We start from the raw sequence: 17,424 nt of genomic DNA, 5'->3' as shown, positions 1-17,424 counted from the left end.
TAGTTTGGACAAAGTAAATGACTATGCTAAACTTTTCTCCCAACCTTCATTCTGATGTCACATTTCCCAGGAAACATTGAGGACCATGATCTGTCCCAAATCACTGGTGCTTCAAAGAATGAAACCAGTCAGCAGAGGGCTCTTGCAGAGGTGGTGTGTGTCAGTCTGTCTGTCCTGCAGTCGGACACTGGCTTAATCACTGCCTCCCACTGCACTTGCACTAGGATCGAGAGGGACTGGCTACAGGGGTGAGCACAGGACTCACTGTGACTGCCCTTCTGTGGCTTACAGTCCAGAGGCAGAGACAGGTAATGACTTGCCTGGTCACTGCCCTGTAGACGATATGGGTGCAGTATCAGGAGCCATACTAGATTTGGGGGCTTGGAGTTAGGAAAATCTCCCTTCTTGGAGCCTCATTTGAGCAGGCTTTTGAGAAGGGATAGGGAGAGAGTGGAAGGGACAGGAAGCAGGGCGCCCTGAGCAGGGAGGATGACATGTGCAGTATGCTCTGAGACGGGACTGTGTCCAAGGTGTATCACGTCCTTCCCAAGGGGACAGCCTATCTGTCGCAGTACTGTATTGTCCATATGAATGGCCACAGTGTTTGGAAACAGAACATCCAGTTCCTGATAACTGAGTTCATTGCAAAAGGAAAAGGAACTGACTTGTTTAAAAAGTCGGCCTGTAGGCAAAGTAAAGCATGGAGCTGTCAGGCTGCGGAGATGCCCGAAGCTAGTGCTTTTGGTCCCATGGACTCCATCTAAAGGGATTCTGGAAGCTTGCCTGTGGTTTGCCTTTATGTCGTGTGGCCTTGGGATGTGACTTAGCTTCTCAGTTTAAGATGGGAAATTCCAGAACCCTCCATGTTGCGGTGAGGCTTAACATGAATAAAGTACTTGACATCATGGCTGACACGGGTAACAGACTACCCGTTATTTACTTAGAAGTTTAGTATGAACACACCAGTTGCCCATGCTGTTCTCAGGAGAAAGCATAAAGATGAATAAGAAACTTCACTGACCTTCATGAAACTTCCGCATTAGGACAAAACAACCACCAAGCAGTTCTAGGACGAGGCTGAGTACGAGCCTCTCTGGCTATTGTTAATCATTTTGTGTATTAGATTCTTTACATGAATTTTGATGTTCTGTTAATGTCAAAGACAAGTTCACAGAGGTAGTCACTCACCTAAGATCACGCAGCAAATTAGAGGTAGAGGTGGGAGTTGAACCAGGTCTGCCCAGCTCTCGATCCAGTATATACCAACTACCGTAGATGTGTCTACACTGAAACAGATTTCATGGAAGTGGTGAAGTTGAGCTAGCCTGGGGAAAGGGAAGATTTTGGCTCTTCTGTGGTAGAGCTGAAGGAGTAGTCTAGGCCATGGACAAGACCCAGCAACTGCACGTCAGATGTTAGAAGTGTACATCCCAGACTTGAGGACTGATGATGGTTTGCCTTTGCTTGGTGTAACCTTGGACCTAGGAGCAGTCTGCAGGGTTTGGGGGGATCTGGGAGAGGCATTATGAGGACTGATAAGAGATTAGAAAACTGTTTAGCCAGTTAATGAGCTGCTGTGCCTCCACTGCTGCCTGCAGAAAAGGCTTCATTCAAGAGGCCTGGGGTCCGGGGGAAGTTGTAGAGCACCAGTCTTCCCATTTGTCGCCCATGTCATACCACATGGTGTGAGTGAGTGATCGGACCTCTAGATAAATGAACCAGAAGGTCTTGTGGCCAGATTCTAGAGGGAGCCCAGCAGTCCCAAGGCCTGTGAGAGGCTCCTGCCTGAGGCAAGGGAAGCTGTGGAGCATGGCAGGGGCTGCTAAGAGGCAGCTTGGGGATTTGGAAGGGGCAGAGTTCTTCAAGGAGCATGGGTGATGTCCATAACCACCACACTCCCAGATTTTGACCTGCTCTGTGGAGACAGAGCTGCCTGAGAGCATGAGCGGGATGCTTTCATCCTTTTCTCCCCACTGCCCAGCCAAGGGCCTGCCTTGGAATAGGCAGTGTTTGTGGAATTAACTGTTGAATGATTAATATGTTAGCATTCTCTGTTTACTGGAATGGCGTTATTAAGTCATCGCTCAGCCTTTTCTCCTCCAAATTAAATAGCCCGTATTATTTTAATTTATCCCAGAGCATTTTAAGCAGACGCCATTTGCCAAGCCTCATGTATCTTTATGTGTTAAACTGTTCTTTTCCTCCCCAGGTTCAAGGGCAGACGGAGTTTTTGAGGAGGATTCACAAATTGACATCGCTACAGTACAGGATATGCTTAGCAGCCACCATTACAAGTCATTCAAAGTCAGCATGATCCACAGACTGCGGTTCACAACTGACGTGCAGTTAGGTGAGTGCTGTGGAGATGCAGGGAAAGAAGTGGCATGCAGCTTTTATGTGACTCCTGGATGACTAAGGAGAATTTGTTTTCTGAGGAAATGTTAAACAATGAAATTTAAAGGATATCCTTTTCCCACCTGAGGGGTCTGTCTGTCTTCTTTATGAAGCAGAAGATCAGAAAGAGAACTCACTTGAGACTATCCTCAAACTGATGGACCTGTGTGAAGTTCCATGGAGCCTCTGGTCCTGGGGATGTCCTCAGAGGTCCTAGGATGCTGCTGCGCATACTCCCCAAGTTCATAGCTTCCTTGTTCAGGAAGCTTCTCAATGATCTCAGAGGTTATATTTGGGACTCACTAGAAAATCCAGTACTCGCTTTCAGCTTGTGTCTGAGCTTGATTTGTTCTGATTAAGCATTAAATATCTGTTTTTACTTAATCCTAACAGGAATAGAAAATTCACCACAATAGTCAACCTGACATTAATGCATCATCATGGCTGCATAGTCTAGGTGCCCCAGTGTCTGAATCACTGCTGATTACTCCCCTTGCACTCTTTACTACCTAGAAGGTGACAGTCTTTCCCATCCCACTTGACAGAGGTGGTGATGGGGGAGGGACAGAGATGGCCTCCTGCCCAACTCACAGAGGCTGGTGGTAGTGTCGTGTGGAACCCAGGTCTGACCAGCTCTTGTCCCCTGCCCCTAACAGAGATCCCCATGCATGGGGAGAGGAGAAGCTGGGAGGGCACCAAGCTCACACCGAGAGGGAGTTGAATTGTTGCCCTGCCATATCTGTCTCCTACAGGGCATTGTTTGCCTGTCGCACAAGGGGATAAAGGTTGGATATAATTCTAATATTGCTAAGTTTCTATTTCTCATAATAAAATCTCTGATATTGGCATTAATCTGAATCTAGCTAATATGTCGTGAGCCTCAAAAAACTCCTCCAGTATTCCTTCCCAACTGTGCGTGTGTGCAGATGTGTGAGCCTGTAGAGTTCAGAGGTCAACCTCAGGTGTCTTCCTCCAGTTGCTCTCCACCTTATCTTTCGAGACAGGGTCTCTGACTAACCCTGAGCTCACCACTTTGACTAGACTGGCTGACCGACAAGCCCCAGGGCCCACCTGTCTCTGACACCCCAGTACTGGCCTTTTACTTGAGTTCTGAGAATCCAAACTCAAGGCTGTTATCACGGCATTTTACAGATTGAGTCATCTCCTCAGATCCCCTCCCAGTTTTATTGACAGGAGCTTGCCATGTACTCAGTGTTCAGATGGGCCACTAAACCTCAACTAGCTTAAGACTGTGGCTCCGTCAGTAACTGCCATGTAACCTTAAGCAAGGTCTCTCTCTCTCTCTCTCTCTCTGAGCCTCAGTTCTGCCCTGTTCTAGGAGCTCAGACAGAGCTATATAGTAAGACCCTATCTCAAAAACAAAAGTAAGAACATAAAATTGCTGAGTGTTGTGTGCACTGGGGCGTGTTCCTTTCTGATGTCTCCCATAGAGAGAAAATACAAAGGCTGCCTGGAAAGAAGACAGGTGTCTAGTGCTGGCATGAGCTCTAGATGCTGGTAGAGCATTTGCCCAGCCTGCTCAAGGTCCTCCGTTTAGTGTCTCCCCACCCTCAAGAAAGGGGGTTGACTTCTGCCTGGGGTTTGAATGGAAATGTCTTCCACAGGCCTATAGGGAGCGGCACTATTGGGAGGTGTGGACTTGTTGGAGGAAGTGTGTCACTGGGGATGGGCTTTGAAGTCTCAGATGCTCAAGCTGGGCCCAGTCACTCTCTCTTCCTGCTGCCTGCTGATCCAGTATAGAACTCTCAGCTACCTCTCCAGCACCATGTCTGCTGGTGTTTTCCCACCATGATGATAATGGACTAAACCTCTGAACTGTCAGCCAGCCCCAGTTAAATGTTTCCTTATAATAATTGCTGTGGCCACGGTGTCTCTTCACAGCAATAGAACCCTAAGATAGCCTCCTCTCAAATGCTCCAGATAGGCCTGTTGGCGTGTATGGTTTCTGGAGGAGCTATATTTTTCTAGAGCTCAGCTTGTTGAACTCTGGGCCCTGACCTATGTGGGTCCATATCACTGAATATGAAGATTTCAGAAGTTCTGGCAGTAGTAAAAGGTTTCTGAGTATACAACTAAAACTTAATTCACAAACTGGTATGCAATGAATCTGAAGGATTTGCCATGTTAGAACTCCTGATGTCACTGCAGCCTTGGTTTTGAATCCCTAACGTCTGTCCTCTGCACTGTTCATGCTATCACAGGAACACCTCAGCTCAGACCTGAGCAGACTGCTACATGCTAGGAATTGCTATGTTTATACTGTACATCAATTTTCTTTCAGAGATGACTCAGTGACTAAGATCGTTTATGCTTTTCTGGAAGACCTGGGTTCAGTTCCTAGCACCCATATGGTGGCTTATAGCAGTCTATAAATTGAATTCCAGGGAATCTGACATCCTCTTTTGGCCTCCACAAATGCTGAGCATCTGAATGCCCTGAGATTGTTTTGAGGCAGCAGGCCCATGTGGAGCATTTGAGAAGAGGTCAATCTTCCACGTCTGTATCATGATAAAGTTCTCAGCAGTGAATGATGGGATCACACACTTGTCGACCAGCACCAGGGACTGTAGGAAGAGCTGGGGACTGTAGAAGTCACCACCAATGCCTTTGGAAGGATAGACAGATATCTTCACTGGGTCTGAGTAGCACTTGAACTTCCCAGGTGGCCAGAATAGGCATCTTGGCACCATCGTTGAATTCGATGTGCTGGCTGTGATAGCCACATCTGACAGCTGTTCATCTGCCTTATTTTTTTTTTTTTTTTTTTTTTTTTTTTCGTTTTTCGAGACAGGGTTTCTCTGTGTAGCTTTGCGCTTTTCCTGGGACTCACTTTGTAGACCAGGTTGGCCTCGAACTCACAGAGATCCACCTGCTTCTGCCTCCCGAGTGCTGGGATTAAAGGCGTGCGCCACCACCGCCCGGCTCTGCCTTATTTTTTTGAGGCAAGATCTCTTGCTGAACCCGGAGCTTGCCCACTTGGCTATGCTCTCCAGCAGTCCAGAAATCCTTGTGTTTCTACCTCCCTAACACTAGGAATACAGCTATGCACTGCCACACCTAGATTTTTCACATGGCTTCTGGAGAGTCACACTCGTGCTTGCACAGGAGACGCTTACAAATGAGCTTCCTCCTCAGCCTGTGGGTCTGCTCTTTCTGGAAATCCTATCAGTAGCTTAACTGTCTTCATGATGGGTCAAAACAGGATGTTCCACAGGCCCACTTGCTCTTTCTACAGTGGGAGAAACAGTGCCTTGAGTGAGCACAGACCCCAGGCCTGTCTCCTGCTCTTCTCCAAAGGCAAAAGAACAAATTTGTATCCACCTGATTTTGACCTGCAGATTCATCCCAGGAAAGAAAGGCTACAAGAGTGTGTTGTGGGAGGAGTGGGGTTCTGTGGTCAGCACTGGGTTCCAGCTGCACCTTCCCTCTGCACCTGGTTGTCACCATTTATAAAGCGGATGTTATAAAGCTTTCCTTCTGGGCTCTGACCCGCAGAAGTGGTTCTGAACAGCAGCTTAGCCTAGCTCTGATGGCTGTCCTTATCTGTGTTGCCTTTTACCATCTCTCCTAGTCCCCATCTTGCAGGTGTTGAACTGAGTTGCTCAGATTTGGAGATGGCTCTCCGAGCCTCACTTGTAGCCACAATGGAGACCTGTGAGATCAAAAAGGATAAAACTGGTGTTGCTGGTATTCCTCCCCAGAATGGTAGTTCTCTGAAGTGAGGCTGGGGAGATCCCAGCTCCAGGATACTTGCAGTGACGTACGTGGTGCCCTCTGGTGGACAGTCTCGGCTCTGGGGAGTATCTAAAACAGCAGCACATCAGAATGTTTGTTTCTCTTAGATGCTAAGTTCCTGCTGTAGCATCAAAAGCAGATGCATGTTAGCAACACAAGACCAGCCAGTGTGAGCAGGCGGCTGCAGTCAGGACTTTGTTCCTACTGGGCCCATGTAGTGTTAGTAGTTCTGGGTGTCCGTGTGAACAAGACATTTCTTTTCTGTAGTTTTCAGTCGGATCCCTGTGGAGTAAAGAATTCCTGTGCTCAAGAGGTAACTGACCCTCCATGTTCCCGGCCCTTTGCTGATGCTGAAGAGGTACCATCACTGTTCCAGGTCACTACAGTGACTACAGGGGACACACACCATATCTGACTTCACATCCATGGGGTCCTTAATTCAGCAGTGGCACTTCTGCTGCTCAGTGACTGGCCTCTTGATTGTGACAGACAAAACTTGGTGTGGAGTTTAAAACTGATGGTAAAGGACAGAACTGTGACGGTGGCCTTGGGGATGTCCTGCACACTAGAGCTAATTAACATAGTGCCTGGTTGAGGAAGGATTCTGGTGACAGCAGATGTCAGGGTGTGTCTAGCTGCTTATCTTCTCCAAGTCCTCTCCTGGAGCCTCCCTTTGGAGAATTCCTGTACTTCAATCTGGGGTTACTCACAACAGTGTCAGGTTCCTTGGGTGGCTGAGAAGGAATTGAACATTGGAAAAATGGAGACTGAGCAGAAGCATCTCAGTAGAAGGAGCCAGAGTAGTATCCCTGAGAGTTCCTCCCCAACCCCCAGACTGCCCTTGGTTAGCTCCCTGTCCTTGGCATTCAGATTCCAGTAGGTAGGGGGCCTGTCCCTAGGAGGACCAGCTTTCCCCACCCCTCTGACAGTGTGCAAAACAGTCCTGGAAAAGGTCAGTCCTACTTCCCAGCTGGCCTCAGAGGCTCTCCTGGCATGTCCATTTACCAGTGGAGTATCTAGTGCTGGACTGCCTTCCCCTCACAGACAACACTGCTGAGCATACACAACCTCAGGGCCCCTGGAATCCTCCCTTTCTGGTGTCTAGCCCTGTGCTAAATGCTGCCATGCTAGCTAGGGCCACCCATTAGTTTTTATGCTCAGGACAACAGTCCAGTTGGGCACTCACCTGGCACCAGATATGTTGCTGACCCCGCACTGGAGCTGCTAGCTCTTGGCTGAGGCTCCCCAGTGCTCTGAGATGATGAGCTTCTTGACTGGAGCCAGTGAGCCCTGAGCCAGCACTCTCCTGGTCCCGGGGAAGCAGTGCTCTCCAGGCTTCACTGTAATTGTGCCTCCCAGTGATTTTCTCCTGTTTTGAGTGCCTAGTATTGTTTGCGTGTGCTTTTTATCCTGTGATGTATTCCACCAGGGTGTGGCAGGAGGCTAGTCTGTTAAGCCCTGGCCTAGTAGTATGGAGAAATGAATTATGGTTACAGCTCTGTCATTAATGGGTGACATCAGACAAGTCATGTCCCTAGCCCTGAGCCTCGGCATCTTCCTGTGGAGAATAAAAGCCCCGACTGGGTGATCTCTGAGGTCTCATTAAGCCCAAACAGCCTATGTGTCTGATCCTGTGTGTAAATTCAGACAAGTCTCAAAGACTTCTCTGACTGCTCTGTGATGCTATCGATTGCCACATATATTCAGCAAAATCCACTCTGGCCAAGAGTTGTTCATTGGCACTCCCAGAGGGCTTTTCTGGGCTCCCTAGCTCAGTATAACCTAAAGACAAGAGGATTGTAGAACTGTATCAAAAGCTGTTCCAGGATTTGACAACAGTGGGCTTTGTAGTCTCAAATTCAAAGTTGTAGGAAATGGATACTTAAGCCCTACTCCTGTACAAACCAATAACCAGCAACTCGGAATATCCACTGAGTATGGCGTGGCAAAGGCCACAGTGTTTGCCAAGGTGAGTCTCATTTCCCTAGAGGTGGTATTTCAAGTGTGCCTATTATAGTGTGTGTCCTCAGAGACAATGGGAAGCTGGTGCGGTCTTGATCCCAGTTTTGCAGATTACTAATTTTTTACCCCTCTGGGGTTCATCTTTTATGCTAGCAATTTTTCTTTTTATGTATATTATATAGTATATATACACATAAGGGTTTTATTAATTCTTTAAGAATTACACACAATGTATTTTGATCATATTCACCCCCTCTCTCAAATCCTTCCTTCCAGATCCTCCCCCTCCCCTCTTCCCACCCAGCTTCATGCTTGCTCTCCTGTAAGTGAGTAAGCGAGCTCTTTCTCTTTCTGTCTCTCTCTCTCTCTCCCTGTGTCTGTCTGTCTCTCTCTCTCTTTCTCTCTCTCCCTGTGTCTGTCTGTCTGCCTGTCTCTGTCTCTGTCTCTGTCTCTTAAACCCATTGAATCGATTTGTGTTGGCCACCTCCTCCTGGCCATGGTGCCTGCCCTGGAATGTTGTTGCTATCCCAAGTGTCACACAGGTAAAGAAAACTAGCTCTCCCTCTGAGTCTGGGTTCATCTTTAAGAATTGTAATAATAACTTGAGTCTCCTGCAGCAATGCAAGATGAGCATTTAATGTGCTGACACCCCAGAAGTTGACACTTTCATTACCCCATTTTATAGAAAGGGAATCTCAGGCTCATGAAAAAAGCCTTTTTTTTTTTTTTTACTCCTAGAATAACAACAGTGGGAATGTAGTTCCCCACCCCCCCAAAATCCTGGTCTAAATGAATAACCTGGATACCTTGTGGGTGGCCATTCCCTAGCACGAATGTCCTAACCCTCCAGGTCAGAGAGATTTCTTCCAACTTAGAATGGAAGTCTTAGAGGTTGCAGGAAGGTTTGTGCCATGAAACTAATTAGGTGGAAGCCTCACCTCTCTCTCTCTCTCCAGACCCTGCCCCCACCGAATAGCAGCCCCTGCCTGGGGCTGCTCAAGGCCACACCTATAGGTTACTTAAGTCCTGGTAGCCATATTTGCCTTGTGACTCTGTGATGGAGGCTGTTGGAAGGATCCATGGTGACAGACATGTTGGACCACCGGGCTGGACAGGCATTCTACATTTTTGCTTTCAAGACTAATTCAAGGCAGGTCCCAGGTATCCAGGCCTAGGGCCAGGCACATACTTGTCCATATCTTTCCTTGGCTCCCTGACCAGGTGGCCCCATCACAGGCCCCCATCCCATGCCTGGCTTCTGACACTGTCATTAAACATAGCAGGAGCCTGTCGCCATGGTGCCTTGTGTTGCTTAGTTAGAGTCATTTGGGAAGAAGGAACCTCAGTAGAGAAAATACCTCTTATTGGAGTGGTTTGTAGGCAAGTCTGTGGGGCATTTTCTTGATAATTGATGTGGGAGGGCCCAGCTACTACAGGAGATGCCATCCCTAGGCAGGTGGCCCATCGTTCTATAAGAAAGCAAACTGAACAAGCCAGGAGGAGCATGCTAGTAAGCAGCGTTCCTCCATGGTCTCTGCTTCAATTTCTGCCTCCGGGTTCCTGTTGGAGTTCCTGATTTGGCTTCCTTCAATGATGGACTGTGGTTGAAAGAGTAAACCAAATAAACCCTTTCCTCCCTAAATTGCTTTTAGTCATGTTCTTTATCAGAACAATAGAAAGTAGCTAACACAGTTCTCACAAGCCCCAAAGATGTGAGTTAGCATCTTGTACATCCTTTCCCAGTTTGCCCAGAGTCAAAGCTTGAGGGAGTAGTGCTTGAACTTAGGACCTTCTTGATCCAGAGTTCCTGGCCGTGACCACTTAGCACTGCTGCCTTTAAATATAGACGGGCTCATGGTGCTTTCAGAGATACAGGTGTTCAATGAACTGATATACGCAGAAGGACCTAGGGCAGGGGCTGCCCACGGGGTCCCCTGCTGCATAATCCCCTGGATGATGCTATACGGTGCTAATTTCCTTTTATGGAAATATTTTGGTTAGTTAAAACAGGCCAGGGTCCCCTCGTGATAACTCTAAACCTTGGACAAATTGTTTCCCTGCAGAGTTGTAGCTGCATTAGAGTTGTGCTTTGTTTATTTTGAGCTGTCTTGTTAAGGAAGGATTTATATGCTGGCGTTGATGTAGGACAGCAATCAGGCAATGTTTTCTGCCTTTGACAGTTGGCGTGATAGTTTGCTTCCAGTGAAGTTTGACTCACTGTATCTGGAAGCTGTCAGTGTGGGAGCATGAAAAGGTCATGACGGATGGCGACGGGTAAGTGGGTAGGGGAAGAGAGCTGGTAAAGAAGACAAATGGCCTCCCCTACTTCTGAGGGAAGGGCTGACCCCAGCCACTCCAGGCCAGCCCTGTGTTCTTCCTCTTTACCTGCCATGGCTAAGACTGGGAAAGCTCTGGACACCTTTGTGACAGCGACAGGAAGCTGCATCTGGCAGAGTCCAGAGGAGCCTTGCCAGCACCTCAGCCCCTTGGGTACATGAGAGCTTCTGGGTGGAAGTGCTGTCCACTTTATGTGTGGACACAGTCGTCAACACAGTCGTCAACACAGATCATATAGTCATCCTTCCCTACACTAAAAGTTGGGGAAGAAAGACAAACTCTGAAATGGAAATGGTGGGGGAAAGTGGACTTTAAGCTTTTAAAACAATGGTGATTTTGTTAAGGTGCTTCCCCAGCTGGCATGTCTGAGGCCCAGCACCGGAGTAAGTAAGTAAATAAATAGACAAAAGTACTGTTGGGGGCTGGAGAGATGGCTCACAATTAAAAGCTCTAGCTTCTTGCAGAGGACCCACATGTAATTCCCAGCATCCACACATCTGCTAACAATGCCTGTAACTCCAGTTCCAGGGGATCCAGGGCCTTCCTCTGACCTCTGCAGGTACCAGGCACACATGCCTGCAGGGACATAGACATACATGTAGGCAAAATGCCCATACACATAAAATAAAATTAAAAATTGAAAAAATACATATTGGGTACATGCTTCAACACCGGTAAAGGACAGAATCTCCTGCTAACCAGAATTACCTCTGCATTTAAAATGGAGCCTTTTGAGATCTTTCCTGGAAACATCCCACCCCCCCACCCCGATTCTGGGGATGGGATCCAGGACCTTGTGCGTGTCAGGCAAGTGTTCTACTACTGAGTGCCTCTGCTGACTCCTCTATAAGTATTTTTTCTTTTCTATTTCATTTGGTATTGTGACATAGAATTTTTTAAGTCACTTTTCTTCTAGCCTGACTTTCCTTGGTTGTGCTCTGTTTCATCATGAGTGTCTTACTCCTCACTGTAGCCATGTAGTTTGAAGAAAGGTATGTTTAGTGAAGGTCTACATCCCTTCTTTCTTTGTATGTTTACAATTTGAGTTGCTTGAAATTATGTGTTAAAAATGACATCTTGGGGCTGGAGAGATGGCTCCGAGGTTAAGAGCATTGGCTGTTCTTCCAGAGGTCCTGAGTTCAATTCCCAGCAACCACATGGTGGCTCACAACCATCTGTAATGAGATCTGGTGCCCTCTTCTGGCCTGCAGGCCAAACACTCACTGTATATATAATAAATAAATTTTTTTTAAAAAAATGACATCTTAAAGAGTCCGTCTGCAGGCTGAGCGGTGGTGGCACACACCTTTAATCCCAGCACTCGGGAGGCAGAGGCAGGCTGATATCTGTGAGTTCAAGGCCAGCCTGGTCTACAGAGTGAGATCCAGGCCATCCAGAGCTACACAGAGAAACCGTGTCTGGAAAAAACAAAAAAGAAAGGAGAGAGGAAGCGAGAGTGAGCACCAAAGTCAGAAGGAAGAACAGTGATTGGATGGTGTGCTGGCTTGCCAAGTATGGGCATGGGCATTTGTTTGCCGTCTGAACACTTTCTTATGCCCTGTGAAAGTAGAAAAGGGAGAGTTACTGCAAGGCTGCTGGGGCAGAGTTTATTCTGTCTTCTTGACTCAGGTCTGAGCAGCCGTGAGGGCCATCTGGGAACCAGACAATTCTTGATTTGAAGAATGACTTTCCTACTTCCAAGCTAGGTCCCAGGCCACTTGTGAGTTGTGTGATCTTGGACAGGTTCCTTGGCCTTCTTGTGTTTCTGTTTTCTTATCTATAAAATAGAATGAGCAGCTGCTGGAGTACACAGAGGCTCTTTAGCCTTGAAGGCACCTAGCACCTTTAGTGCTCAGTGCATTAATTGGCTGTGGATACTTAATAAATGATGTGTGTGACAGTGTCATGCCTGCTGGGCCTGAGAACACTGTTCCATATGATTCCTGGAGCCTGCCAGGGTCACTCCTTTGCAAAAGGCCTGGGCCCTAGCCTTAAGGATGGTGAACCACAGAGAACATGGCAGCAGCAGTCTTCTTTGTGCTCTGCAGTCACCGGGAAGCAGTGCTGCTCGGGCCCCGCCTTCTCCTTTGCACACTTCAAAGGCTGCAGTGGCAAGTGGGTCCAGTTGCACTGATTGACCTTCCTGATCAGAGTCCCACCAGCGTAGGTCCCATAGCCCCCCCCCCCCCCCCCCCCCCCGCCCTATACAAAGCACCCTAGCTCCAGCATCCTTCTCTATAGCCTGGAGTAAACCTCCTAGCCAGCCTCCCTCCAGTGATCTTCCAACCTTCCAGCCAAAAAAAAAAAAATTGCTTAGGCTCCCAGAGGTCTCCACTTGCCTCTGGGCTTAGATGTGTTCAGCAAGGTGGGGCCCTCCCAGCCTGCTTGCCCTTGTCCAGTAGGAACAACCAAGTCTGTGGGGCCTCACTCAGCTTTAAGAAGCATAGAGATTCACACCTCTCCATTGTGAGATTATTTAATGCACAAAGGGTTTTTCCCATCAGGAAAGATTCCCCCACAGGTTCCTTTAAATAGTGACTCCTCGAGGCAGGCGAGAGTTTTACAGATCATTAACTACCTGACTGAAAGCCTGCAGGGCATGGAAACTTAAAACTGAAGTGTTGGGAGCCCCTGCCAATTACAGATCAATTCAAAATGAAGACAGAGTATCACTGGAACCAAGTCAGTGGGAAAATGTGATTCGATTCAGGAAAAAAATCTCCTGTGCATGCTGCTTTTGTGAAACACACCAATTGTTTAAATGATGTTCCACCTGTCTGCCCATCTTGAGCCTTTTGCATTCATCTCCCACATCTCCATCCCTAATCTGCAGTCTCGGGGTTCCCTTCCGTAAACTGCATCAGTGGCGGTAACCCCAGGGAAGGGTGTCATTGGGAAAGGGTTCTGTGGCCAAGTAGAGCGTAGGCAACTGATGCACAGATACCACAGGTAATGGATGAACTGTGTGCTAACAATTTGCAGATAAAAATAATGGAAGTTAAAAGTGTACTTTACATGATGAAAGGAAGATGAGAGAGTGTGGGCAGTCTGTTAGCTCTGAGACGGCTACAGGAGTCCTGCTTTGTGCAGTAGGCCCTGCTGAAAAGATTGATGCAATGGGGAGTGACCTTGGCTTAGAGCAGGAGCTGGTGATGTATGTATGAGCATCCCTCTGCTAAATGGACCCAGATTTGTAGCACTAATATACATGGGAGCCCAGAACCAAACTCAGTATGGCAATAAATCAACAGCCACTTTGGGTGTCATTTCTGGTTTATATTCCACTATTGTTCTATCACTTTAATTCATGTCACTATCATCTTTTCATCTGGAACAGTTTTATATAATTTTCCAGTGGAGTTACCTGACAAATCCTATCAAATTAACAAGGTACATTAACAGTATTGACTGACTGCGGCTTCAGGAGTTGCATGGCCTCAGAAGAAAATTTTAACCATCTCTGGTGGTGATTTTTTTTTTCTTTCTGAAAGAGGAATGTGGGGCGAGGTTTATTTCCACATAAGAGATATGCACATTTATTTTGTTCTGTTCATTTTGACTGTTATAAATGTCAAAATAAGAAGCAGATAAGGAGGGGAAGCCCTGCTCACATGAACACACACCCCGTTACCACTGCCATGGCTTAAGTACTCGTCTTCTTTCAGGGAACTATAGAGATGTCCAGATCCTTAACAATTAATGACCAAATTGGAGGCAAGAGTGCAGTGGGATAGTCATAGTCTGTTTCAAGTGAAATGTAATCAAGTTGGTCTCCTGATAGCTTCTCAGCCGTCTGAAATCCTCCATACCTGAGATCTAGAGTCAGCTGGACTTAGGACATTATGCCTAATTGAAATATGTTGCTCCTAAATATGTCCAGTGCAAGCCCAGCTTTCGGCTAATGAAATTAAAAAGCCATTGCTGGACTCTCCCACGGACGACAGCGTTAGCAGCCGTCCCTGCATTGTTCCCACACTCCGCACACGGCTCCTTCCTTTGTCTTCACTGGATTTGGAGTGAGTCTGCTCACAAAATATTACAGTGGACGGAGGGGACAAAGTCCAGTCATGGAGATTGCATTTGTTTTTATTTCTTCTTTACATTTAAATTTGTTGCCAGGCAGAGGTGGTTGTATGTGTGTCTGTGTTTTGGTTGGGGTGGGGGGACTAATTGAACTGGTTTGGGTGGGGTTTTATCCTCTTTTGAGCTACTAATCTTTTCTCACAAGCTCTCCTTGTCTTTTCTATTCCAAGTATGTACAACTGATTATTTCAGGGCTTGGTTTTTTTTTTTTTTTGTTTTTTTTTTTTGGTTTTTCTTTTTTTTTTTTTTTTTAAAGATTTATTTATTATTTATACAATGTTCTGTCTGTGTGTATGACTACAGGCCAGAAGTGGGCGCCAGATCTCATTACAGATGGTTGTGAGCCACCATGTGGTTGCTGGGAATTGAACTCAGGACCTCTGGAAGAGCAGCTGGTGCTCTTAACCTCTGAGCCATCTCTCCAGCCCTTTTTTTTTTTTTTTTTTTTTTTGGTTTTTCGAGACAGGGTTTCTCTGTGTAGCTTTGTGCCTTTTCTGGAACTCGCTTTGTAGACCAGGCTAGCCTCGAACTCACAGAGAACCACCTGCCTCTGCCTCCCGAGTGCTGGGATTAAAGGCGTGCGCCACCACCGCCCAGCAATTTTTTTTTTCAGGGCTTGTTTTTTTTTCTTGACTTCTCTTTTATTTTTTTTTCCACTTTGACCCTGACCTTAAAACTATGACCTAAAAATTTTAAGACTGCCTATGGGGCTCACTCCAGAACACATATTAAAGGTTTACATCTCACTCCATGAACAAATTTCTCTTTTCAGCAAAAGAGGACTTATGAACTAGATTTGGTGTGTCAGACAGACCATGTCATCTCAGAAATACCAAGAGGGCACCTTCAGTGTGTCCATTTTGACCCTGCACCTCATTGGTTCCTGGTCATTTTCCAGCATATGCCAAGAAAACGCTGGAGTCTCTCCCTCGGCAGAGAGGCGAGGCCCTTCCCCACCTGAAAGGCAGGCTTTGAGATTTGAATTTCCAGAGTTTTGTGTGAAGACCCTTTGCTCCCCCGTGGCCTCCCTTAAGTATTCCTTGGGAAATTATTTGGTGTCACAGAGCAGACTTCTGTCTCCTCCCCCTCTATTTTTAATGTAAAATTTTTCAAAATCAAAAACTCTATATTGGTAGCATAATCTATTACTTAGGGTCTTTATTTAAAAAAAAAAAAAAAGGAAGAAGATCAGAACTATCTTTAAATGGCCCTCTATTCTAGCTTACATCATTACAATGCAGATACAGTGCTGTTAGCAGTACATGGGGAAACTCTGTTCTGTGTCTCTATAATATCAGAGAAGGCACATACATGCCCTAATAGCTTTCTGAATCTTTGGGTTATCACCCGACACGACACGGCTCGCCTGCTCAGGCAACCATGCTATGAGAGTCTCGGATGCTGTTTAGAAACCCTGCCTGTGGGAAGACTCCCTCAAGCCCTAAGAGCTCATGCTAAACCACTTTATGATTTATCCAGCAGGTCAGATCATTGCGCTGAAGTCACTGGCACCTTCCTCATTTCATGGCTTCTTTTTGTTGTTCCCCCTCCCCTTGGCCTCACAGGTATCTCTGGAGACAAAGTAGAGATAGACCCTGTTACAAATCAGAAAGCCAGCACTAAGTTTTGGATTAAGCAGAAGCCCATCTCAATCGATTCTGACCTGCTCTGTGCCTGTGACCTTGCCGAGGAAAAGAGCCCCAGTGAGTAGTCCTTTATTTATGTCTCCTTTTCTCGTCCCTCCTCCCTGGGTGCCGGGTGCTGGGAGAATATATGGCCACCATGTCCTTTTTTCCTTCGGCCTGTTGAACTCCTTACCAGAAATTTCTTTTAATCAAACAGGGTTGTATTATGTACCTAGAGCCTGATGTGGGCCCCCATCTTGTTCATCTTGCTGTCAGCAAAGGCCCTTGAGGCCCTGTGCTCTGGGGGGCTGGGCCACCAGGCAGGTTCCTGCTGGAATCTGCACTCAGGAGAGCCCTTGGCTTACTTTGTACTCCTGTCCCTTCCCATTGGGGGAACTTGATCAGTCAGCCCTAGACCTGCTCCCTTCCTGTGCCACACCAGTGAAAGGTGGATTTCCTGTGGCAGCCAGAGACTAGACTTAGGCATCCATCATGCAGGAAGTGTCGGCACACCCAGATTATTGGCAGCTACGTGGCCTCTGGCTCATAACTAAACTTGTGCCTGGTCCTACAGAAGAGGCCACTACTGGGCTGGCATTCTTCCACTAAACCATCCAAGCAGACACCATTTGGGCATGTTATATTTCTCAGTTAAGTAATTGAGTGTAGTTATTTAGATTAATCACTTAATCTTTTTTAGGACTCCAGCCCTAGCACGGGGCAAAAAGAATGCATAGTTCACAGTGAAGCCTCTCTGAAAGCAAACAGCCGAAACTTTGTACGTGTTCTTAGTTGCATAGGGAAGGCTGGTAAACAGGGTTCTTCTCAGACTGCTGCACCTCAGCATTTCCTGTCACCCAGAGCTCACCCCAGTAGCTATTGGCTTGGCAACTTGAGGTACATACTGAGCATCTAATTTGGGGACCTGTGTTCCCGTGTCTGAATTTGAGAACAAATGTTATGAGGAATTATATGCTCAGAAGGCAGAGGCCAGGGAATGTTTATAATGTGGCTCATTTCCAAAGTCATCCTGACTAAAAGGGCACCTTACGGTGCTGAGCCCCTCAGCAAGGCTTACAGGCTGGGCACATGCCACATACACCCCTGTGATCAGTGTTTAATTTCAATGTCAAATCCAGCTATGAAAAAGCTTCTTTCAGCTCAGTCTCCAGCTTGGTGAGAAAGGAAAGCTTAGTGGGTAGAGAGAGGCATGAGGCCATTCTTGTCCTCTTACTGCTGTCCCTGACATCCACTGTCACCCCAGTGA

At 47.0% G+C, this 17,424-nt stretch overlaps 1 protein-coding gene across 6 annotated transcripts in view; it reads left to right on the top strand.

Annotated features, from left to right (window-relative positions):
• The window catches only part of Mapkap1 (MAPK associated protein 1), a 216,499-nt gene that overhangs the window by 172,868 nt on the left and 26,207 nt on the right, over positions 1-17,424 (top strand). For 5 of the 6 annotated variants that reach the window (XM_052726308.1, XM_052726310.1, XM_052726307.1 and 2 more), the window contains 2 exons: positions 2,210-2,350; positions 16,098-16,235. In XM_052726308.1, coding sequence (XP_052582268.1) covers positions 2,210-2,350; positions 16,098-16,235 — 279 coding nt within the window. The remainder of the gene's footprint in view (positions 1-2,209; positions 2,351-16,097; positions 16,236-17,424) is intronic. The other variant, XM_052726309.1, reaches the window with a different exon arrangement.

The sequence above is a fragment of the Peromyscus californicus genome, unplaced genomic scaffold, assembly GCF_007827085.1.
Source record: "Peromyscus californicus insignis strain IS unplaced genomic scaffold, ASM782708v3 Scaffold_7__1_contigs__length_154581171, whole genome shotgun sequence".
Classification (NCBI taxonomy): Eukaryota; Metazoa; Chordata; class Mammalia; order Rodentia; family Cricetidae; genus Peromyscus; species Peromyscus californicus.
This window is presented reverse-complemented; position numbering and strand designations above follow the sequence as displayed.